A 22,266-nucleotide genomic window follows, 5' to 3' on the forward strand; every position below is an offset into this window, starting at 1 on the left:
TGTGTTTCCTGCACCGCTACCCCGCCCCCTTCACCAGCCCACTTTATTTTAAACATGAGCTAAGTTTCTGGAGGTGGGACTGGCCCCATTGCCTCTGTCCAGCAGAGCGCACCAGCCCAGCACGAGAGATCTGAGTGATAGTAGTTCCTTGCGGCAGAGGGGGAAACTGAGGCACGCAGCTGCTCCTGCCATACTGCAGCCAGCCTTCCCAGCAATGCCCCCACCACCCTCCCCCGCACAAGACCCCACTGAAGAGCAGCTTAATAAAATTATATTTAAAAAGGCAGGAGCCAGACTGTGAAAGAAAAGGGATTGAGCCATTTCCCCCAGCCACAGAGGGGTGAGGCTCCCCCGCATCTCAGCCGCCTCCCCCACAATGTCCAGTCCCGGCTGGCGAGTCAGGGTAGAGGCCGGGGCAGCCCAGCGCTAATGAATGCCTCCAAGATTGAAGTTTGCAGCAGGGCCCCCCCGTTCTGTCGGGGATGAGAGTTGAGGGGACCGGAGCTGGATCCAGCACGGGTCAGCCAGCAGGGGGTGCTGCACCACCAGGGCCTGGCCCGTAGCTGGGGACACAGGAAGCAGCCGGGTCTGGGTTGCTGGGGATGGGGGGGGGGAGTACTGATGGGCCCCCAATTAGCGCCCCCCCCATTTGAACTGTTCATCTGGCGGCCCCAGATCTGTCTGGGCTCAGCTACCTTTGGCCCAGAACCAGGCCTCTCTGCCATCTCATCTAGGTGTCGGGGCCGTGCCCCCTGGCTATGGGGGGCCGCCCGGCTCTGGGGTTTGGCCCCTCCTTCCCCTGGCCACAGGGCGTCTCTGCGCGGCACGTCCCGGCTCACGCCGTGGTCTCCTCCTCGATGGGGTTCTGCAGCCAGGGGCGGTAGCCGGCGCTGGGGGGGCTGCTCCGGGCGGGGGGCTCCTTGGCGGCTCCAGGCTGCAAGAGGAAGGACGTGTCTACGAGGGGCCCCGTATCCTGCGGTGAAGGGAAGCCGCCGGCCACAGGGGCGGCGCTGTCGGGGTGAAGCAAGGAGACCTGGGACCGCTGGGCAAGGTCCGACTCCTCGGGCAAGGCCTCCTCGTGGCTGCCTGTGGCCCAGTGCCCGGCTTCCTCGCCCCCCTCCCAGCCCCGCTGCTCCGGGGCGCAGGGCCCCTCTCCGAGGGGCGGGCGGTGGGTGGGGGGCCCACAGCTGCAGTCCGTGCTCTGCGTGTCCTGGCACAGACAGCTGTAGGAGGTGGAGGCCTCCGAGACGCAGCTGTTCTTGCGGCGCAGCAGCGAGAGGCGCCGGCCGAAGCCGCCCGGGGCGGGCCCCGCGGACAGCAGCCGGTTCAGGAGGTGCAGGGGGACGTGGCGGCTCGGCTCCAGCCCCTCCTCGATCTCCTCCAGCGGCTGGAACTGCATGTCCTCCTTGGGCAGCCTGCAAGGGAGAGACCGGGGGTTGGAATGCAGCCACCTCTGGGGTGGGGCAAAGCTGCTCATTATACATACGCTGAGCTGCAGCCAGCTCTGGGGTGGGGCACGGCCCCTCACTATACAGGGGTCCCTCACCCGGCGCTGAGCTGCAGCCAGCTCTGGGGTAGGGCAGGGCCCCTCATTATACAGGATTCCCTCACCCGGCACTGAGCTGCAGCCAGCTCTGGGGTGGGAGGCTCCGAACTAAGCAGGTTCCAGGAAGGGGCGGCATCGTTACCATCCCATCCCCCTTAGGTCAGACCTCAGCAGAGACGCCCAAGTGCCCCTGGGATCCTGGTGGTCCAGGGGCCAACCAAGGGAGCCCCCCCAGGCTTACGTCATGTCGAAGGTGGAGCCCTGGAAGGACGGCTGGTGCAGCAGGAAGACGGTGGCCGCCGTGTAGGGGGCGCGGGGGTTGGAGGCGTCCCAGTAACGGTCCTTCTCCAGCAGGGGCAGGTCGTCGTACATCTCGTCCACCGCCATCATGGAGACCTGGGGGGCAGGAGAGGGGTCAGGACCCCTGGGTTCTAGCCCCCGCTCTGGGAGTGGAGTGGGGGCCAGTGGTTAGAGCAGGGGCAGGGCTGGGAGCCAGGACTCCTGGGTTCTATCCCTGGCTCTGCCCCAGACTGACTGGGTGAGCTGGAGCCAGACACTAAGTTGGGGGGAAGGTCCCTGCTGGGTGTCTGTCAGGACCACACACTCTATGGGGCTGGCAGCGGGGTGGGGGTGGGGGGAGGCACCTGGAAATTGCGGTCGATCAGCAAGTTGGTTTCGAAGTCGTCGTCGTCCTCCCCAAAGGGATTGATCAGCTGCTCAGCCACCTGTGGGGAGCAGGGCTCAACTGGAGTGGGGGGGGCAGACCCTCGCCCAGCTCCCTGCCCCCCCAAAACCCCTGCCAGTCCTGCCCCTCCCCCTGCCCCCCCAACACCTCTACCAGTCCCGCCCCTCCCCCCAGCTTCCTGCCCCCCAACCCCTTCTGGGAGTCTTCCCACCCCCATACCCTGCCTGACCCCCTTTGCCAGCCCCAAACCTGCACCCCTGTCTTGCCCCCGCCCCCCAGGAGCCAGAGAACAGCCCCCCGCCCCGCACCTTGAGCCAGCCCACGTAGAAGAAGAACTGCAGCAGGGTGAAGACCGGCACACACAGGTCCAGGTCGTGGCCCTCATAGCCCTGGGCTGGGTCCAGGAACTGACGCCCGATCAGACAGGCCACGAAGAAGCTGTACACGGCAATGGTCACCACCTGGGGGCGGGGGCGGAGAGTCAGGGCAGCGCCAGGCCCAGAACCCCGGCGTCCGGGCTGCCCCTCCCCTCCCCATCACCTCCCCTCCCCATCCCAGCGTCCGGGCTCCCCAGCCCTGCCCCTCCCCATCCCAGCACTGGGCCCGGAACCCTGGCGTCCGGGCTCCCCCAGCCTCCACTGCACGGGGTCGGAGCTCACCTGTGTGTAGACCAGGGGGACGCTGATCCAGTCGTAGTGGAATAACATGCTGCAGTTTGCACGGAAGTGATTCAGCTCCTGTGGGGAGAAAGGGGGGGCAGATCTCTGCTGGGGGGGGCAGCTCAACAGCCCCCCAGGGACAGACTCGGGGCATCCCCACGAAATGCCCCCTGCCCAGCAGAGCCCCCACCACCGCTAAGGTGTCTCTCCACACTGGGGTCCCCTCTAGAGCTGGGGGGGGCTCAGTCTCCCCCATCAGCCCCCAGTTAGTGCTGACAGAATGCAGCCAGCCAGGGGCTGAGCAGAGACCCAGCAAACTCATTACCTGGCAGATGAGGCTCTGGATTTGCCAGTCACCACCAGGGCCTGGATTCAAACCAGGCAGGACAAGTGGTAGAACCCAGGCATCCGGGCCTCCCACGCCCCCACCCAGAACCGGGCCCAGAACCCAGGTGGCCAGGGCTGACCCACCCCCCTCCCCACCCACAGCCGGGCACAGAACCCCTGGTGCCAGGGTTCCCACCCCATCCAGAGCCAGGCACAGAACCCAGGCGTCCCCAGTCAGGCCCCCACCTCCATTTCCACCCACCTCCATCAGCATCTTGAGGGCGCAGTTGTCCCGGACGCGCCCCTCCTTGCGAGCCTGGGCCGCCAGGTTGGTGAACCAGACGCAGGGGATCCAGTACTTGTTGTAGGACGAGCTCAGGTTCTCGTATTTCTTGCGCTCCTCCCGGGTCATGAAGCCTGCGGGCGAGAGGAAGGGGTCACCCAGCCGCCCCCACAACCCGGGCCGGGGACCAAACCTGCGGCCTCTGCGCCCCGCAGCCCCTCCGGCCCCAGCTACAGGGACTCACACGTCTCTGCGAGGTCTGGCCACCAGGGGGAGCAGGAGAGGCACATGGGGTTCGCCTCCAGCATGAGTACCCGGGACCCTTGGGGCACAAACTGCCCCAGCCTCAATGCGCGGGGGGGGGGAAATGTTACCACCTGCCCCTCCCCCCATTAGACGCCCCTTTCGTCAGCCTCCCTGGACAGTCCCCCCACCCTTTAAACAGATGCTACAATGGGACCCCTCTCCTGGCACTGAGATGCAGCTGCTTCTGGGGTGGGGCAGGAGGGCTGTTTATCCAGGGACTCCTGGCCCGGCCCTGAGATGCAGCCACCTCCGGGGTGGAGCGCAGGAGCTGTTTATCCAGGGACCCCTGGCCCGGCGCCGAGATGCAGCCACCTCTGGGGTGGAGCGCAGGGGCTGTTTATCCAGGGACCCCTGGCCCGGCGCCGAGATGCAGCCACCTCTGGGGTGGAGCGCAGGGGCTGTTTATCCAGGGACCCCTGGCCCGGCGCCAAGATGCAGCCACCTCCGGGGTGGAGCGCAGGGGCTGTTTATCCAGGGACCCCTGGCCCGGCGCCGAGATGCAGCCACCTCTGGGGTGGAGCAGGGGCTGTTTATCCAGGGACCCCTGGCCCAGCGCCGAGATGCAGCTGCTTTTGGCACGGAGGCTGCTTCACAGCTGCACGGCCGCGCCAAGGTTTTGATCAGGCCGTGAAGTGAGATCTGGATACAGCTGAAGCAGCGGGAGGGAGTTAGGGAGGTGGTAAGGAATTCCCGGTGCTGGACGCCGGCCAGGACGCCGGGGTTCAACCCGCCCCCGCAGCTCAAATGCGAAGTGACAGTGGCGTTTTACTGGCCGCGAGGGGCCCTGCATTTTGTCTCCCAACTGATCGGGACAGGAGAGCGCCCCCTGCTGAGCCCCCGCCCCGCTCCCTGCCCCACAGCGCCCCCTAGCGCCCCCTGGGGCCAGCTCTGCCTGCCAGGGGAGAGCGCCCCCTGCTGAGCCCCTGCCCCGCTCCCTGCAGCTCCGCGCCCCCCCCCGGCACCGACCTGCCTCCACCACGTGGTCGATGGTGGGGAACCGCTTGAAGACGGCCGTGCTGACGGAGCGCAGAATGAGCACGGCCGAGAGGCTGCTGTAGCGCATCAGGGTGCGGCGGTAAAGCCGGCCTCGCTCGTCCCCGCCGTGCACGGTGCCGGAGATGGCGCACATCAGGCGGTCGGGCATGGGCATGCAGGTGTACTGGCTCCACCACCGGTTCACCACCAGCGTGACGTAGAAGCCTGCAGGCAAAGGGACAAACCCTGGAGTCAGGGGCCGAGCCGGCCACAGAGCCCCGGCGTCCTGGCCCCCAGCCCTGCCCGGGGGGGGCGTGTGGGTGAAACAGAGTTGGGGTCGAGCCGGCCACAGAACCCCGGCGTCCTGGCCCCCAGCCCTGCCCGGGGGGGGGGGGGGGCGTGGGTGAAACAGAGTTGGGGTCCAGCCGGCCACAGAACCCCGGCGTCCTGGCCCCCAGCCCTGCCCAGGGTTGCTGTGGGGGGGAAAGACAGAAAACAAGCCCCAAACCCAGACAGGTCAGCGGGGTCCAATGGGGCTGGGAGAGGCTCCATTAGTGCCCCTTCCCCAGCTGGCCAGCAGGAGTCGCTCGCTCTCATCCCCTTCAACTGGAGGCTCCCAGCCCTGGCTTGAGGGGCCTAGCGGGATTCGAACCCACGGCTGGTCCCTCCCTGGTGGGAGAGCTGAGCCCCCACCCACAGCCCAAGCCCCCCTATCCCCCCTCATGGTGCTACAAACAGCCCAGAGGGGCATTCTGCCCCGCTCCCAGCACTTTTTCACAGGCGGGATCCATCAGGGCCCATATACCGTACAGTGCCTGCCCTGGGAGAGGGCAAAGGGCCTGGGGGAGGAGGGCACCTGTCTCACGCGGGGGGCTGGGCGGGGAATGTGGGGGGTCCCGGCTCGTACCCAGCACGAAGGAGACGGGGATTAGGTTGGCGTAGTTGTTGCAATAAATCACCAGTTTCTCGAAGTAGCGTTTCTGATCCTCGGCCAGGACAAAGCTGCGGCGGGAGGGAGAGAAATGCAAGAAGGTCGGTGCCCTCGCCCGTGGGGTTTCCACACAGACCGCGCACGGGGATGGGGCAGCCACACAGACGTGCAAAGTGATGCACGCCCCTCCCCCCCCATGAGAGCGCAGGCATGCAAACGTGCGAGGGGCCGGGGGCCTGCTCTCCACCCACGTGTGCAAAGAGCCACAAGCGTGTGTGCAAGGGGCACACCCCCCACTGCTGTGCCCAGGCCCAGGGGCACACGCGCGTGCAAAGGGCCCCCCCTCACCGGTAGGTCAGGCTGAGCCCCAGGTAGGTGGCGAAGAAGGCCAGGAACTCCTTGTACAGCAGCTTGTAAATGCTCCCGCGCCAGAGCAGCAGCAGTTTGTAGAAGCCCCCGAAACGGGCGTTGGCCACGCGGGCCGTGTAGGTGACGGTCATGGCGGGCTGGTGAGGGGGGCACGGGCCCTGCAGAGACACACGGACAGCGATGGCCACGGGGCCAGAGAAATCAGAGACGGGAAAGGGCGGAAGGGACTTCAGGAGGTCAGGTGGGCCGCCCTGTGCCCTGGGGCGGGACTGGGGGTGACCCTTGTCCTCGCTTTGGGAGGGGAAGCCTGGTGCCACTCACCTGCACGCCAGGTGTGGCCCCGCTAGAGCCTTGGTTGTGTCACCTCCCCCGCACACCCTGTCTGTTGGCACGGTCTGTACAGCGCCTGGCACAGTGCGGTCCTGGGCCGGGACTGGGGCTCCCGTAATCCAAATAAAGAGGGAACAGGGGAGCCCAGAGAACCCCTGGCATGAGGGGGGGGGCAGAATGTGGACTCCAGTAAGGGTGGAAGTGGATAATGGGGGAGCACACAGCCCCTGGCCTGGGGGAAGGGTCACAGAGCACCAGGCATAGGGGGCAGGGAATCCCTGACACAGAGGGGGATGGGAGGGGTGCTACCCAGGCAGCTTGCAGGGTGGCGGGGGGATGTGGAGTCTCTGGGACTTCACGTAACCCACTAGTAACTCACTGTATGTTAACCAGTCCTCAGCGAATGAGACCCCCCCCCCCCCCGCCCGTAAACTCAGAGTCACTATTCCCACCTTGTAAATTTCCCCCTCACCCCCAGATGTTTGCCCGAAATTGGGGAGAAAAGAAAAGAAAAAAGAACTCAGCCCGTGGCAAGTCTGTCCATTCCCACCAGGATCTCAGACCCGGCCCCCTTTCTGGACTGCTCAGGAATTGGCTGATTCATTATTAATGTCCCCAGCCTGCTTTGCTTCCCCCCCCACCCCACCCCCCGGCAAGGTTTGAAAGCCCTTTGCAGAAAGAAATTCCACTCACAAGACGCCACCCCGCTCCTCCTCTTTGTCTTGCCTTTCGCAAGGAGCCCAGAACCTTCCTATGCATCGGGGATGGAGATTTTAAGGCCAGGCCCTATGTTTAGCCCAGGTGGCCATGAAAAGGCCAACGTTATCGGAGGGTTTGGGTTAAGACAGGGCCGAGGGCGGGTGGCGTGTTCCCGAGCCAGAGAGTTACACGTAGGGAAACACAGAGGCAAGATCGAGCCAAGGGAATTTGACGGGCGATCAGCAACTTTTGCCTTCTTAACGCCCCTCTGTCAAAATGGGGTGTAAGCCCATCGGGGCGGGTCATTTCCCTAGGCTGGGAGACTCCAGCCATCTCTAAGATCGGGACCCCAATGGAAATCGAGGAAGTGGCTGAAATAGCCAGCAGAGAGCAAACGCAGCCGGCAAGTGGCATGAAAAGAGGCTGGGGAAAATACAAATGAGGCAGCAAGTCTGTGATCCTGTCCCCCATGTGGTCACAGCCGCACCTGCCCGGCTCTTAAAAGGCACCTGGAATTATTGCCTTAGGGGAAAGGGGCCTTTTGTAAAAGCATTCCTTCTTTCCCAGCCGAGCTAAGCGACCTGGGGGTCTGCATACAGCAGGGAACCCACCCTCCAGCCCCCCACCCCCGCTCTGAGCTCTAGATCAGACTCCCAGAGCTGGGCAGGGAGGTCTAGCCCCTTAGAGTAGGAGGGGGACACATGGCAGCTGGGAGCCAGCACTCCTGGGTTCTGTTCACAGCTCCGAGCCGCCTACTCTAACCACCAGGTGACCCCACTCACCCTCCCACTGCTGGGAACAAAATCTAGGAATCCCGACTCCCATTCCCCCCAGCCCTAACCACTAGACCCCACTCGCCCTCCCAGAGCTGGGAACAGAATGCAGAAATCCCGACTCCCATCCCTAACCACTAGACCCCACTCACCCTCCCAGAGCTGGGAACAGAATCCAGGAATCCAGACTCCCATTCCCCCCAGCCCCTAACCACTAGACCCCATTCCCTCCCAGAGCTGGGATAGAACCCAGGAGTCCTGGCTCCCAGTTTAAACCATTTTCCACAAAGGGACGTTACAAAATGTATCCAGGTGGGGGAGGGGGTTTAAAGTGGTAAATTTTTAAAGCTTCAACTAACTAAACTTTCCAAGAATAATTCGATCGTCACTATTAACAGCATATTCCCAAGCTCGCCAACAGCCACCACTAAACCCGTCCGTTATCATCATATTCCCAGCTCAGCCAGTCTGATAACCACAAGAAACGAGCACATTTCATAGTTAAAGAGCAATTATGAAAAATATTCCCAAAGTATTCTAACACCTAGCAGGGGTCTATCTGTGGGCGACAGGGGTCAGATTCATGATCTCGCTGTCTTGCCAGGCCTGTCATCTCTCTGAGCCCCCGAATGATTTTCATACTCGTTATTGGGATTTTATTGCAGCCCATTTCAAACGAGCCCAGCTGCTCCGAGACTCCTTGTTTTAACCACAATTCTTCTGATCTCGGGTCTTTTTGTCCTTCAAGCTTCAGCTCCTGGAGTCATGTGATGGGCAGACACTCCCCAGAGTTTCTCGCCCTGCTAGCTACAGAAAAAGGCTTGAAAGTGTCTGGCTCCAGCAGCTGCGACAGCAGAGGGCCAATAAAAACAGCCCCCAGGTGACCATGTTTGTCGGCGCCTGTCTGGAGATTTTGTGACTGGTGGGGTGGGGTGGGGGGCACTTACTGACATCAGTTACACACCCCCCGGGGGTTGTACAGCATGACTGGGGCTCTGAGGTGCTACCGTAATACACCTAATACTGTTCAGCCCCCAGCACAATGGGGTTCTGATCCTGGGCGCTACCGTAATGACAGCTAATCCTTTGCAGGATTGGGACTTGCCAGGCAGGGCTCAAGGCTCCAGTCTGGAAAGGAGCTCAGCCCAGGGCCAGGTCTGCGGAGCTCCCTGTGGGGAAAGAGGGGGTGTCTGTGGAGATCCCAATACAGGCTCACTCCCCCCACCCCAAAGTCCCCACTGTCTGCTCCGCACCTCACACTCCCACCCGCCATTCCCACCCCGGCAGGGGCCTCGGGTTTGGGGGAGCTTTGCACTGACCTTGTCTGGATCTTCCGGGTCTCTTTGCAATCAGACGCTGGTGGAGGAGAAATTAAACTGAAGGCAGCAAATCTACCCCCACTCTCCTCCTGGGGCGGGGCAAAAGGAGACAGGGCCTGGGGAGGAGCTGGCTGCTAGGCAGGTGAAGACACCCAGGGACCTCCAGGAGCTGGCAGGGGGACACCAAGGAGCTATTGCAGCTGCTTAAAGAGACCCCACTCCCCTGGGCTGCTGTTTAAATACCTCAGTGCCCACCCCTCTGACCTTTGTCCTCTCAGAACCCCCCCCACGCCTGGGGCCTGAGGCAACCGGCTCCCTCCCTCCTGTATTGGCTTCTTCCCTAGCTCTGTTTGACAAGTCAACACCTCCAAGGTTTGATTCCTCAGCAGGCAAACAGCCCAGACAATGGACTTGCTCCAGCCGGGAGTCCCCAAAGCACCCAGCACATTCTCCAGAGTTTTGCAACCCCCCTTCCCAGAAATGCAGGGCAGCTGGGACTCCTGGGTTCTCTCCCCAGCTCTGGGGGGGGGGGGGGGGGAGTGGGGTCTGGTGGGTAGAATGGGGGGGGTTGTGAGCCAGGGCTCCTGGGTTGTATACCTGGCCGGGGTGGGGGCAGGGAAGAGAGTCTAGTGGTTGGAGTAAGGGGGGAACTGGGAGCCAGGACTCCTGGGTTCTATACCTGGCTCTGGGAGGGGAGTGGGGTCTGGTGGTTGGAGCAGGGGGGGTTGTGAGCGAGGACTCCTGGGTTCTCTCCCTGGCCAGGGGGTGGGAATGGAGTCTAGTGGTTGGAGCAAGGGTGGACTGGTAGCCAGGACTCCTGGGAGGGGGGTGCTGGGTCTTGCCCTCGGCCCCTGGCCAGGTGTGACCCAAGCGAGCAGGGCCCTGGGGCACTGCTAAGTGGGGTGATGATCGTGACCATAACGAGCAAGGCAGCTGCTGTGCCTGTGGGCAGGGGCTAGTGCAAACCCAGCACATACCTGGCTGAGCACCCAGCTGCCCCCTCCACCCCCCCCCCCCCCCATCAGCCCTGCCCTGCCCTCTAGAAACAATGTGGGCTGGGGGCTCCCTGCTGGTGGCCTAGGCCAGGGTGAGCTCAGCCCTGCCCCCGAGCAACACACATCAACCCCTCCCCACACACGGGCTGGCAGGGGTCACTGGGGCAGCACCTAGCCAGAGGTTGATGCAAGCCCCCCCTCAATACCAGGCCTGAACCCCCCCTTCCCCGATCATCTCCTCTCCCAGCTCCTCCCTGGCACATGGACCTGCCTGCAGTCCCCCCCACCCCCCTTCCTGTTTGTCTGCAAAGCCATGGGCTGGCAAGCGAGGAGGGGGCAGCTTGTGCCGGGTTGGGCAGCGCGGAGGGGAAGGGAGGCATCACTCCCAGCACAAGGGAGGGGGGCTGATACTGTTCTGGCAGCCCGGCACCCCTGCAAGTGATGGCTGTAGAACCCAGGAGTCCTGACTCCCTGCCCTAACTACTCGACCCCACTCCCCTCCCAGAGCAGGCCCTACTGGGCAGAGTCAACACCCCAGCTCTGAAACCCACCCCCTCATGCACTATCAGGAAATAGCCATGAGCAGGGCACTGGCCCTTTAAGATCAGCACTGGTGCCCACTGCCTTGCTGGGCAGCTTGGAGACACACGGCTGAGCGGGTCGGACTAATGAGCCCCCCCAGCCCCTCGCTGGGGCAGACGCAAGTTCCAGACACGGGCGCGGAGAGACTTACATAACCCCTTCCTGGACGCACACGGGGCCCCACGTGTTTCACGACTCCATCGCTGACGCCTCACAGCCCTGCTGCGGGCGAGCGCGGGCAGAGACGGCAGCGGGAGAAGCTGCAGCCTGCCCTTCCGGCCCAGGCAAAGCCAGAGTCTGCGAGGCCCAGCCACGGCCCCACCTAAGAAGGGAACCCAGGAGTCCTGGCTCCCACTGTGCTGTTCTGACTACTAGGCCCTGCTCCCCCCACCCCCCAGTGCTAGAACCCAGGAGTCCTGGCTCCCAGCCCCCCTGCTCTAACCCCTAGACACCACTCCCCCCTCAGCTAGTGAGAGAACCCTGGAGTCCTGGCTCCCAGCCCCCCTGCTCTAACCCCTAGACACCACTCCCCCCTCAGCTAGTGAGGGAACCCTGGAGTCCTGCCTCCTACTGTTGGCTTTGATCCACAAGACCAGGGGTTCTCAACCTGTTGTCCTGGTGCACTCAGAGGCTTCCTACGTGAAAGGGGGTCAACCCCCCACTATAAATTAAAAACATGTTTTTACATATTTAACACCATTATAAATGCTGGCGGCAAAGCAGGGTTTGGGGTGGAGGTCAACAGCTTGTGACCCCCCATGTCATAAGCTCACGACCCCAACCCCCAGTTTGAGAACCCCTGCACAAGACCCACCCTCCTCGTTAATGACCATCCTTTGAAGCCCCTTGAGATAAGGCTGGTGCAATCCCCCCTCCAGCTTCCCAGCAGAGCCTCAAGCGGCTGGGAAGGAGCCAGGCAAACAAGGCAGTCGCTTGGTCCCCTTCCCCCAGTGCCCAGGCAGAGCAGGGCAGCAGAGATGGGCCATGGGGTAGGCCCCCAGCACCCTGCCAAGCCCAGTTTAATACCAGCCTCCGGGCCCAATTCCACCAAGCAGAGGCAATTGACAGGGGGCTGGATTCAAACCGGGGTCACCCCAGTTTGCTCCATTTGCTGTCAGGGAAGGAACCAGGTCACCAAACCCATGGGGGGAGGGGGGTTTCTGGGGGCAGCCCCCACTCGAGATCTGGGGTCTCCAGTGCCAGGGGGGGCGGGAGGGGGGAGGGAACAATGGCACCTTGGCTTGCTTCCCGTTCCCAGCCATTGCAGGGGGATCCTGTCGGAGGGCCTGGCCTCCTGGCTGGCACTTGAAATCATTATCCACTGGGTGCCCTCCCTGGATGAACAACCTTACAGCTCTCTAGGGGGTCGAGAGGTTCCCCCACGGAGGACTGGGGCTCTCATCGTACAGAGAGCTTGGGGGTCACGAGTTTGAGGGCCACAGCTGCCAGCCTGCCTTGCCAGGAGATGCGGGCTTGAACAGGAAGCTGCATCCCCCTCCACGCTGGAGGAAGCCGCCCACAGCAGGCAAGGGGAGCCGAGCGAGAGATAGAGCAGCCTCTGGGCTGCTCTAACTGATGCTGGGGCCCAGAATACAGGGAACGCCAAGGGGACTTGAAGCCCCACCCCTTCAGCCCACATGCAACGATGGAGTGACTGAGAATCCAGCCCTGCTCCCCCACCAGTGCCAGGAGTTGCTTTTCTCCCTTCTGTGGGAGAACAGTCACTGGGCTCCGTCCCCACCAGCCCCCTTGTCAATAGATCAATCGCACCCACAGAGGGATGACTGTCCTTCCCCAGCCCCTCTGCACTGGGTCGGCTAGTGCAGAGAGGGGAGCGACAGAACCCAGGCGTCCTGACGCCCCGTGTCCCTGCTCTAACCACTCGCTAGACCCCACGCCTCTCCAAGCTGGGAACCAGAACCAGGGAGCCCTCGCCCCACCCCCCCGCTCTAACCCCTACACGGTACTGCCTCCAAATCAAGGCTTGAGTCCCCACACAGGACAGCGACCACCCTGCAGGAAGCCATGTGGGCTGTGCCATGTAGAGGCTCCCTGCTGACACCCACCTCTGCTGGGCCAAGCGGCACCCGCCCCACGCCCATGTGCAGCCCCTCCCCCACCCAAAGAAAGTCCCAGCCCCTCCCCGCAAGAACACCCCACAGCTATACTTTCCTCCGATTTTTTTATTATTATTATTATTTACATGTTTTTCCTTAAGCTTCGGGGCCTTGGCTTTGTACAACACCTGGCAGAGCCCCCTCTGCCTCCCAGCGCCCGGAGAACCCCCTCCACCGAGGGGGGGAGCAGCAGAGCATGCTGGGAGAAAGAGGGGAGGGGAAAGACAAGGGACCCATCTAGTGACCTGTAGTGGTGTAGCCCCCTACGGAAGGGAAGGGGGAGAAGGACGTGGATTGCTGGTTTTTAATGCAGCCTTGAGACTACCGGGGGTGGGGGGGGCTGTGTTAAGGGGAGGGAGGGAATCCAGTATTCTCCCTATGGCAGAGAGATCCTGCCCCTCCTTGGAAGGGGAAATAAATACGACCCCCCCACCCCTGCTGACTGCAAGCCTCCCTATCATGTGACAGACAGGGCAGGAAGGATTGTGCTCTGCGGGGAGGAGGGGGGGGGAGGCGGGGTCCTGGTGTGTAACTGACAAAGTGGAATGATCCAGACCGGAGCAGCGGCCGCGCGTCCCTAGTTGGCGCTGGGCGGCTTGTAGGGCTCCAGGAGGAGGCTGGAGAAGGTGTTGACTTTGTCGGCTCCTCGCACCTCGTGGGGCAGCAGCGGCAGCTTGACGATGTGGAAGTCTTCGTACAGGTCCTCCATCTGCAGGGGGTGGGGAGAGGTGAGAGAGAACCAGCCTCCCTCCACCCCCGCAGCACAGGGGAGCACCACCTCCTCCTCCACCGCAGAGGGGGCACAGGCTCTGTGGTCCCATTCGGTCGTTGGTCTCTCTGCTCAAGGGGCTTCCCTGCTTGGGGCCGTGGCACGGAGCCGTGGCCCCGCCACGAGCTGAGCTGAGGCCTGACAAGCTGTGTCACACGCTGGCACTGGGCAGCAGAGCTGGAGGCCGGATCGGGGGGGCGGGGGGGGGGGGAGGCCGAGCTGCTACGCCAGTGCTGGGTCTCATGTAGCAGCAGGGAGGGTTAAGGCCCCCAGGGCTGGGCTGGCAGACGCCTGGAGCCACTGGAATCCATAACAAAGGGGTTCTGGCTGCTGGGACACCTCTGTACCCACTGATCTCAGCCTCCCGTGCCAGAGAAGGAGCCTAGTCCAGCCCCTGGGGGCTGAAGTTTGAGAAGGCTGGAAGCTGCCCAGTGGGGAAGGCGGGAAGGGGAGGTAGAGAAGGCCAGGAGGAGCCCAGTCCAGGGGCAGGGGGTCTGCTAGAGGGAACCCAGAGGTATGGGTCCAGGGGAAAGCTGCCCAGCCCCCTCTCTACCTGGTCGAGATATTTGGACTGTATCTTGTGCCGGGCCTCGCACATCTTGCAGGGCTTCTCCGGGTCCGGGAACACCAGCTGGTTGACGATGATGTTGTGGGTGTCGATCTTGCACTTGGCCAGCTCCTGGATGAGGCGCTCGGTCTCGTAGAGCGACAGGAACTCAGCGATGCAGACGCAGATGAAGGTGGTCTGCTCCTGCCGGGCGGGGGATGACACTGTTACTCTGCTCTCAGGGCCCTTCCAGGACCCCCAGCGTGGGAGGGGGGGTTGGGGGAGCCCTGTTAGCCCCCATTTGACAGAGGGGGAAAATGAGGAACCAAGAATCGAAGAGATCTGCCTAGGATCACACAACACATCAATGGCAGAGCTGGGGATAGAACCCAGGAGTTCTGGCTCCCAGCTCTCCTGCTCTAACCTTCTGGCCCTACTCACCTCCCAGAGCTGGGAACAGAACCCAGGAGTCCCCACTGCTCTTCCCACTAGACCATGCTCCCTTCCCAAGGCAGACAAAGTACAAAGCTAATGAGAATCTCACCCCACTGACCTGTATGCAACCTTCTCCCAAAACCCATGTCACTGATTGAGACCTGCGCAGGAAACATGCACAGGAAGAAGTGTTTGTTAAGGGAACTTAAAAGCCAGGCAGGCTCCCAAACCAAGGACAGCATAGCCTACGAGCAGATTTAAAATGATCTTTTCTTATGCTTAGTTGGGAAGTTCTTTGGGGCAGGGGCTATCCATCTGTCCTGTGTCTGTCCAGCAGCCAGCCCTCGGGGTGCTACCACGAAACACTGAATAAATACGCGCAGTCGCTTTTAAAAGAAAAGAGCTTTCCCAGGCAGGAGATCAACGGGCCCACCCAGCGCCCTGTCCCATCCCCGCTCCCAGGATGGGACCCACCGTGTCCTCTTGCCCAGGGTCACTGCTGCCGCACTAAATCCCACCAATGGTTCAGCGGATCCTCACCTGTGTGTGGGGGGGTCCTAACCACCCAGCCCACATTGCTCGGTGGCAGGGGAGGGAAGAGGTTAAATCAGAGAAGGCTGCGCCCGTGGAGGTGGGGTGGGAAGAGAAGGGATTCCTGCCTGACCCCAGCAGGCAATCAGCGTCTGCCCTGCAGCATCCAGAGCTGGGAGCAGCAGATAATGGGTGAGAAGTGACCCGGCCCCCGCCCCGGCCCTTTGCTTTTCAGGGCAGACAGGAGGGTTCCCCCTGCGGCAGCGAATTCCACAGCAGCCTCGCAGGAATGCAGAGGGACTGGTGGGCTGGGTTCACTGTCGCCCCGAGGGGCGTTGGCAATACCAGGTCTGATGCTCAGTTGCATTGTGCTGCTGGAGCAGCCCAAAGGGGGCCTTAAAAAGGTAGAAACTCCCCCCTGCCCATGCACACCTCTGTGTAAGTCGGGGGGGTGGCTGGAGTATGCTGCCTTATTAGGGTTGCCAACCCTCCAGCATTGGCCTGGAGTCCCCAGGAATTAATATTAGTCCTTAATTAAAGATTATGTCATGTGGTGAAATCTCCAGGAATACATCCAACCAAAACTGGCAACCCTATGCCCTATAGCTATTCTCTGCTTCCCGGAGCTCATAGGAATCACAGCACCAACTAGAGCAGCCTCAAGGCTGCTCTAACTTGCACCAGCAGGGCCCCCAAGAACGCAGGGAGCACAAAAGTGACCGGAAGCCGTGTCCTTCATCCCTGCCCCATGTGCAAGAACAAAGGGACCAGGAATCAGCCCAACTCTGTCAGACTCCAGTTTGTATCAAATACCAGACAGAGCACCTTTCTCCAAAGCCTGTTTGCAACTAGCCTTGGGCTAGTGCCAGAGAACTGGAAATTGACCAACCAAGGGGGTCAAACTGACCAGTCCAGTTTCACTGTCCCAAAGGGAGGGACAAACAAATGTCAAGAGCACCAATGGACTGCCGAGATGTCTGGGTGGCAGGTGCTGCAGGGATGTTGCCATCCCAACCGAAAAGATCCCTCCCCTTCCTACCCAACCCTGGCTACTAACACTTGAAGGAGTTTTTCCCCCTTGATGTAGGGAATCCACCTCTCCAGGAGGCAGTAGCTAGGTCAATGAAAGAATCCTTCCCTTGGACTAGCCATGTTGATCTCCCTCCAGTGCTCAGGGCGTGATATTTTCACAGCCCTGTGTGACACAGGTAGGTCTAAGTTTTGGGTGTAGACTGGCCTGGGACTCAAGAAACTAGGCTCTCCCCCCGGCTCTCCAACAGAGCCCCGGGCAAATCATTTAACCCTCTTCGTGCCTCATGTGAAAATGGGGCGGGAGCTTCCCCCCTTCCTCGCAGGGGTGCTGCGAAGATTGGATCTGAGCCCATCACAACAGATTTCAGAGTGGGTTCAGCTAAACAGGAACAAGGAACACAGTTCATCAGGAACAGCTGGTGTGCTTTAAATTCGCATCCTACGTTAATCCGCGTTAACTCGCAAGTGTAGACAAGCTCAGGCCACAAGAGCCAGGTAAGAACGTAGACAGACAGAGGCCTTAAACCGTAAGCTCTTCGATACCGTTCAGAGAATGGCCATGAGAGGAAAGGGGTGGAAAACATGCCTTACAGTGCTGGCCTCAAGGAGTAAGTCTATTTAGCTTAAGGAGAACGCTAAGGGCTGACCTGATCACAGTCTGTAAGTACCTCCCTGGGGACCAGATCATAGAGCTTTGTCTGCTAGACTGAACTGCCCAACAAACTCCAACAGCTGGATGCGGAAGCTGGACCAATTCAGATGGAAAGGTGGGGGCATGGAGGGTAATTTATCATTGGAAGAACTTAATAAGGGCTCTGGTGCATCCTCTATCACTGGCAATGTTTAACTCCTGACTGGCTGTTTTTCTGCTCTAGTTCAGACAGGAATGAATTCAGGCCGGTGCCCTACAAGTCAGACTAACCAGCGGTTCTCAAACCGTGTTACTGGGGTTGCCAGGGCTGGCTTAGATTTGCTGGCGCCCAGGGTCAAAGCCCAAGCCCGAGGGCTTCAGCCCTGGACAGCGGGACTAAGGTTATAGGCCCCCTGCCTGGGGCAGTGTGGCTTTGGCCCCCTTCCCTCCCGTGGTGGCGGGGCTTGGGTGGGCTCAGGCTGTGGTCCCCTTTCCTGGAGTCCTGTCGTAACTTTTGTTGTCAGAAGGGGGTCGTGGAGCAATGAAGTTTGAGAACCCCTGGACTAGATGATCACACTGCTACCTTCTAGCCTTAGGATCTATACGTGTAGGTCCCAGCACCCAGCACAATGGGGCCGGGTCAGGGCCTCTGGGTGCTACTGGAATACAGACAGATACTAATTGTGACAGTGTCTAAGCACTACGTGCCTTGAGTCTTCACTGCGTTCTGTGCGGGTGCTGGGCTCAGACAAAAAAGGCAACGATGGACCCGCCACTTCCCCCTTGTTGAGTTCTTACCGGGTCTTTGAATTGCTCGCTCACTGACCGGATGACGGGGAGCGTCTCCTCCAGCTTGGAGGCCAGCTGGTCGGCATTCATGTCCCCCAGGCCAAGCATGTTACACATCTGGAGAGAGACGGGGGAGGGAGGCAGGGTTAATAGTGATGCAATGTCACAGCTCAGCTCAGAGAACCGGCCAGTAGCTAGCGCTCTGAGCCCAACAGGGCCATGGGCTGGATGCAGTCCCACGGCAGGCTCAGCCAGCTGGACCCCAGGACGGGGTGTCCCATAGCCCCAGCCAAACCCAACCTGACTTACGTCAGAGGAATACAGAGCCATACCCACGAGGGCCCACGCCGGATCAGAGCCGCTGAGACACACCATGACCCACGCCAGAGCAATCGAGTGCTGCACACCAGGGCCCAGCCCACGGTCTAGCCCAACCCCACCCAGATCTAGAAAGAAAGCTACTTGCCGAGAAGAACCATGCAATGGCTCCCCAGCTCCCTTCCCCACTTACCTGAGATATGAAGGGGCTGATCTGGTTCTTTATCTGCATCAGGCGGCCCAGGCCCCGCTCCACGATAGTGGGGAAGTTGAGCAGTCGCAGCGTGTGCCCAGTAGGGGCTGTGTCGAACACCACCACGGAGAAATTCATCCCCTTCACCAGCCTGTATGTGCCAGACAGACATTAGCACCAGGGCCAGGAGCGAAACCCCCCCCAGCTCATTCCCACAAGAATCTGGGGAACCCCCCTTCCCTTCTCCCTAGCGCTGGTAAAAGGTATCAGACTATGCAAACCAGTCTCCCGCCTCCCTGGCTGTAGTGGTATATATCAGAGGGCTCTCTCCTCCCTCCCTCACCTTTGGAGGTGATCTTGTCCTACATAATGGTACATCCCAGAGCACCTCTCTGTAATGGAAAGGAGGACTTGTGGCACCTTAGAGACTAACAAATTTATTAGAGCATAAGCTTTCGTGAGCTACAGCTCACTTCATCGGATGAATGCGGGAAGTGGCGCGGGCCAAGGGACATGCTGGTCGCCCTTCCCGCATCCCCCATTGGCCTGGAGTGGCGAACCGTGGCCAGTGGGAGCCGCGATCGGCTGAACCTGCGGACGCGGCAGGTAAACAAACTGGTCCGGCGTGCCACGGGCTTTCCCTGAACAAGCGGCGGACCGGCTTTGAGAACCACTGGCCTAGAGTGCCCTTCCACGTGCAGGGGAGGGGCTTGTTCTCCATATTTCCCCTCCCCACTGTAATAAACTCACACTTGGGTAACTAAGTCCCCTAGATAGGCCCCCGCACAGGCTGAGCAGTGGCACCCCTGCCCTAGAGGGGAGTTCACCCTCTGTGGTCCATTCCATGCTTGGCACAAATTGGCGCAGTGGGTGGATTTTGTGATACCTGTTCCCAGAACTCTGGCCACGTTAGACAGGAGTTGGATGGCTCAATCAGCTGTCAGATGGGGGTGGATCTGGACTGGGATTGGCTACCTAGAATTTCATTCCCATAGTCAAGAGTCCCAGGTGAACTACACGCTGCGGAGGGAACGGGTTTTGCTTCTGCTCGGTTTACATTTCCAAATGCTTCGCTGAGAAGTCTTTGTGATTAGGCTCGATCATAATATTACAGTTATTGAGAACAGAGGCCCAAGCAGAGATCGGGGTCCCACTGTGTCAGGCGCTGCACAGTGTGAGAAGCCCTGCCCCGAAGAGCTCACAGGGCAAACAGAAGAGCCGGACAAGAAAAATGCTCTTAGTTCCGCTTTACAGCTGGGGAACCTAACAGCCACAGCCACTAGCCCATAGTCACAGCAGACGCCTCGGGCAAATAGAGATCTTGAGTTTATGCCCTGTCCATTAGGTCATCCCTCTGACCCTGCCAACAGCTACGCACGCAGAGTCAACAGGTGAACCCAGATCTCACAGGCCCAAGCACGACGCCATGAGGATGGGGGGGGGGGGGGGAAACGTATCCACCCTGAAGACCTATAGACGCCTTCTGACTATAATGGTACACCCCACCCCTTGCTGATGGTCTCTTACCCCCGTCCCATCGCCATGCGACAGATGTGCAGCTACATTGCTTAACACACTACAGGAAGGTGCTCAGACCAGTGACAAGTGCAGTATGAGAACCTATATAGAAGACAGTCCTCTTTCCCCGACACATGGTCTCATTCCCACCCACGGTGCTGTAATGGTACATTCTAGTGACCTTCATCTATAGGTGGTCTCATCCCCTGCCTTGACAGCACATCCAACCCCTTCTCCTTTCCCCGCATAATGGTACATCCCAACCCCTCCTCCCCTACCACAGGTAGTGTGTCCCCAACCTCTCCTCCTCTGTGATAGGCGGCCTGCCCTTGTCACCTTTTTGTCAGATCTATTCCAACATCAACTAAGCTTCCCAATCTCTTCAGGCAAGTATCATGGGCCAGTGCCAGGCTGCCGAGCTCACCTCATCACTTCCGCATAGCTCATGGCCTCATCGATGCCGGGGAAGGCGCTCATGGCCTCCTGCATCATTTTCTTGCCCATGCTCAGCATGTTGTCCTCCTCAAAGAACTCATCCGGGAGCTCAGCCACCCCCAGGCTGGGGTCGATCTCCTGGGGAAAGGGAGGAGAAGGGGGCAAGAGTTTAGGGAAGAATGGCCTTCGCTGTTCAAACGATGGGAGACTTGTTGGCTCAGCACCAGCTCTTGCCTTCCACACGAGAGCATGACAGAGGGGAGATGGACACATTTCAGAATGCCTGATGGGTTAGAACAGGGGCTAGGAACCAGAGCTGTTGGATTCTATTCTCTGCTCTGGAAGGGGAGTGGGGTCTAGTGGTTAGAGCAGTGAGAACTGGGAGCCAGGACTCCTGGGTTTTATTCCCTGCTTTGGGAGTGCGGTCTAGTGTTTCGAGTGGTGGTGGTGTGGGGGGAACGGGACGGACGGATGGACAAGGAGTCAGGACTCCAAGGCTCTAACGCTTGCCTCTGAAAGGGAAGTGGGGGCTAAAGGCTGGACCAAGCGAAACTGAGTCAGGACTCTTCCCCCTCTCTTCCCAGTTCTAAGAAGCTTGATCGCGTGGTTAAAACAGGCAACTTGGAAGCAAGACTCCTGGGTCTGTCACTGCAAGCACTGAGGGACTCCGCTCCAGCCCTGCACGTGGCAAAATGAGCCATTGGAAACCCATCCTCTTCCCCCTTCCTCTCCTGCCTCCTCCCCGCCCACCAGCCCTAACTCACCATTGCAAACAGGTTGTCATAGCCCTTGACTTTCGTGGGGACCTTGGAGAATTTCTGGTCGAAGGCATCAGAGATGTTGTGGGCTGGGTCGGTGGAGATGATGAGGACGCTCTCGCGCACCTTTGACAGCTGCACGGCCAGGCTACAGCTGTGGCGGGGGGGGGACAAATCAGTGGGTATGAGAAGGAGAATAGCTCTGGGAAATCCAAGGGGTTGGGAATAGCAGGAGGGGTGAGGCGTGGGATATGGGGGCAGGGGGCACTTTCACCTCTCCCCTGCAGGAAGCATCTCACTCCCCCTGCCCAGTTGCAATGGTAGATGCCGGCTCCCCTGCAAGTAGTCTGTTCTCCTATTCTCCCCCCCCCAGCATAATGGTACATACCAAGTACACCAGTAGAAGAGTCTTGTTCCTTGGTGCAATGGTATATCCCAAGCACTCCTCACAAGTTATCCCCCTCGCCACCCCCATACTAATAACACGCCCAACCTCGCTATCATGGTACATCCCAATCCCTCCGCTACACAATGGTACATCCCAACCCTTCTAGCCTACAGGTGGTGTCATTCTCCCTATATACTGCCATGGTCTATTCTATTGGGCCCTCATCTACGGGCAGCCGCAAACTGCCCCCCCCCCCCGATGGTACATCCAACCCTTCCTAGGGGCCTCGACACTCCCAACCGTCATCCCTCCCTCTCCAAAGTAATGGTACATCCCAACCACTCCCCCTTCTCTCTACATAATGGTACATCCCAACCCCTTCAGGTGGCCTTCCCAAACCCCAACCGCTCCTCTTCCCCCCCCCATAATGGTACATCCCAACCCCACAGGTGGCCTTGCCACCCCTTCTTCCCCCATAGTGGTACAGCCACGCACGCTCTCAGGCCCTCCGCCCACTGTAACAGTCTCACCCACCCCCCTCACCTGCAGGTGGTTTTGCCCACTCCTCCCTTCCCCCCCACGAAGATCCACTTGAGGCTCCGCTGCTCGATGATGTTGCTCAGCGTCGGCTCCAGCGGTTCCACATCGGGGGCGTCCTCGAACTCGTCCGCCTCCGGCCCCCAGCCGGACCCCGCCGCCGCCATCTTGGAACCGGCTCACGTGACTCGGTGCTGCGCCAGACCATTCGCGGAGGGAGGAAGCACGGAGTGAACACGCAGCGACAGAAAACGGAGTTGGGCCGCCCTACCCCGTCACGCTCGCCGTACTATCCCCCGCAGTCCACAGCAATGGTACAGTCCGACCACGCCCCCTCATCATCTGACTGGGTCACGCAACAAGCCCGCCCATCCTGATTTGCCCGGAAAAGTTCCGCCCCTTTGCCTCATCTGATTGGTCTCTACGACATCTGCCTTACGTGATTGGGCTAAAGAGAGGGGCGCTGATTGGTTCGTTGGATTATGGGGT

General features: G+C 60.5%; 2 protein-coding genes across 2 annotated transcripts; both read right to left on the minus strand.

The window, feature by feature from the left end:
* Nucleotides 1-249: 249 nt before the first annotated feature.
* BEST2 (bestrophin 2) lies at nt 250-9,702 on the minus strand. Its single transcript, XM_037888081.2, has 11 exons — nt 9,203-9,702; nt 8,526-8,690; nt 6,061-6,239; nt 5,689-5,783; nt 4,773-5,006; nt 3,480-3,634; nt 2,891-2,968; nt 2,540-2,692; nt 2,191-2,271; nt 1,788-1,942; nt 250-1,415 (listed from the first exon to the last, which is right to left on the minus strand). The coding sequence occupies exons 3-11, from the start codon at nt 6,210-6,212 to the stop codon at nt 836-838; spliced, it is 1,683 nt and encodes a 560-aa protein (XP_037744009.1). The 5' UTR covers nt 6,213-6,239; nt 8,526-8,690; nt 9,203-9,702; the 3' UTR covers nt 250-835.
* A 3,245-nt stretch (nt 9,703-12,947) lies between these two features.
* On the minus strand, nt 12,948-22,188 carry GET3 (guided entry of tail-anchored proteins factor 3, ATPase). The gene is made up of 7 exons (XM_027820685.3): nt 21,784-22,188; nt 20,859-21,006; nt 20,084-20,232; nt 18,142-18,292; nt 17,640-17,747; nt 14,219-14,416; nt 12,948-13,605 (listed from the first exon to the last, which is right to left on the minus strand). Exons 1-7 carry the CDS (start codon nt 21,942-21,944, stop codon nt 13,474-13,476), a joined length of 1,047 nt encoding a protein of 348 aa, XP_027676486.2. The 5' UTR covers nt 21,945-22,188; the 3' UTR covers nt 12,948-13,473.
* Between the last annotated feature and the right edge of the window lie 78 nt (nt 22,189-22,266).

Source organism: Chelonia mydas, chromosome 20, assembly GCF_015237465.2.
Source record: "Chelonia mydas isolate rCheMyd1 chromosome 20, rCheMyd1.pri.v2, whole genome shotgun sequence".
Lineage (NCBI taxonomy): Eukaryota > Metazoa > Chordata > Testudines > Cheloniidae > Chelonia > Chelonia mydas.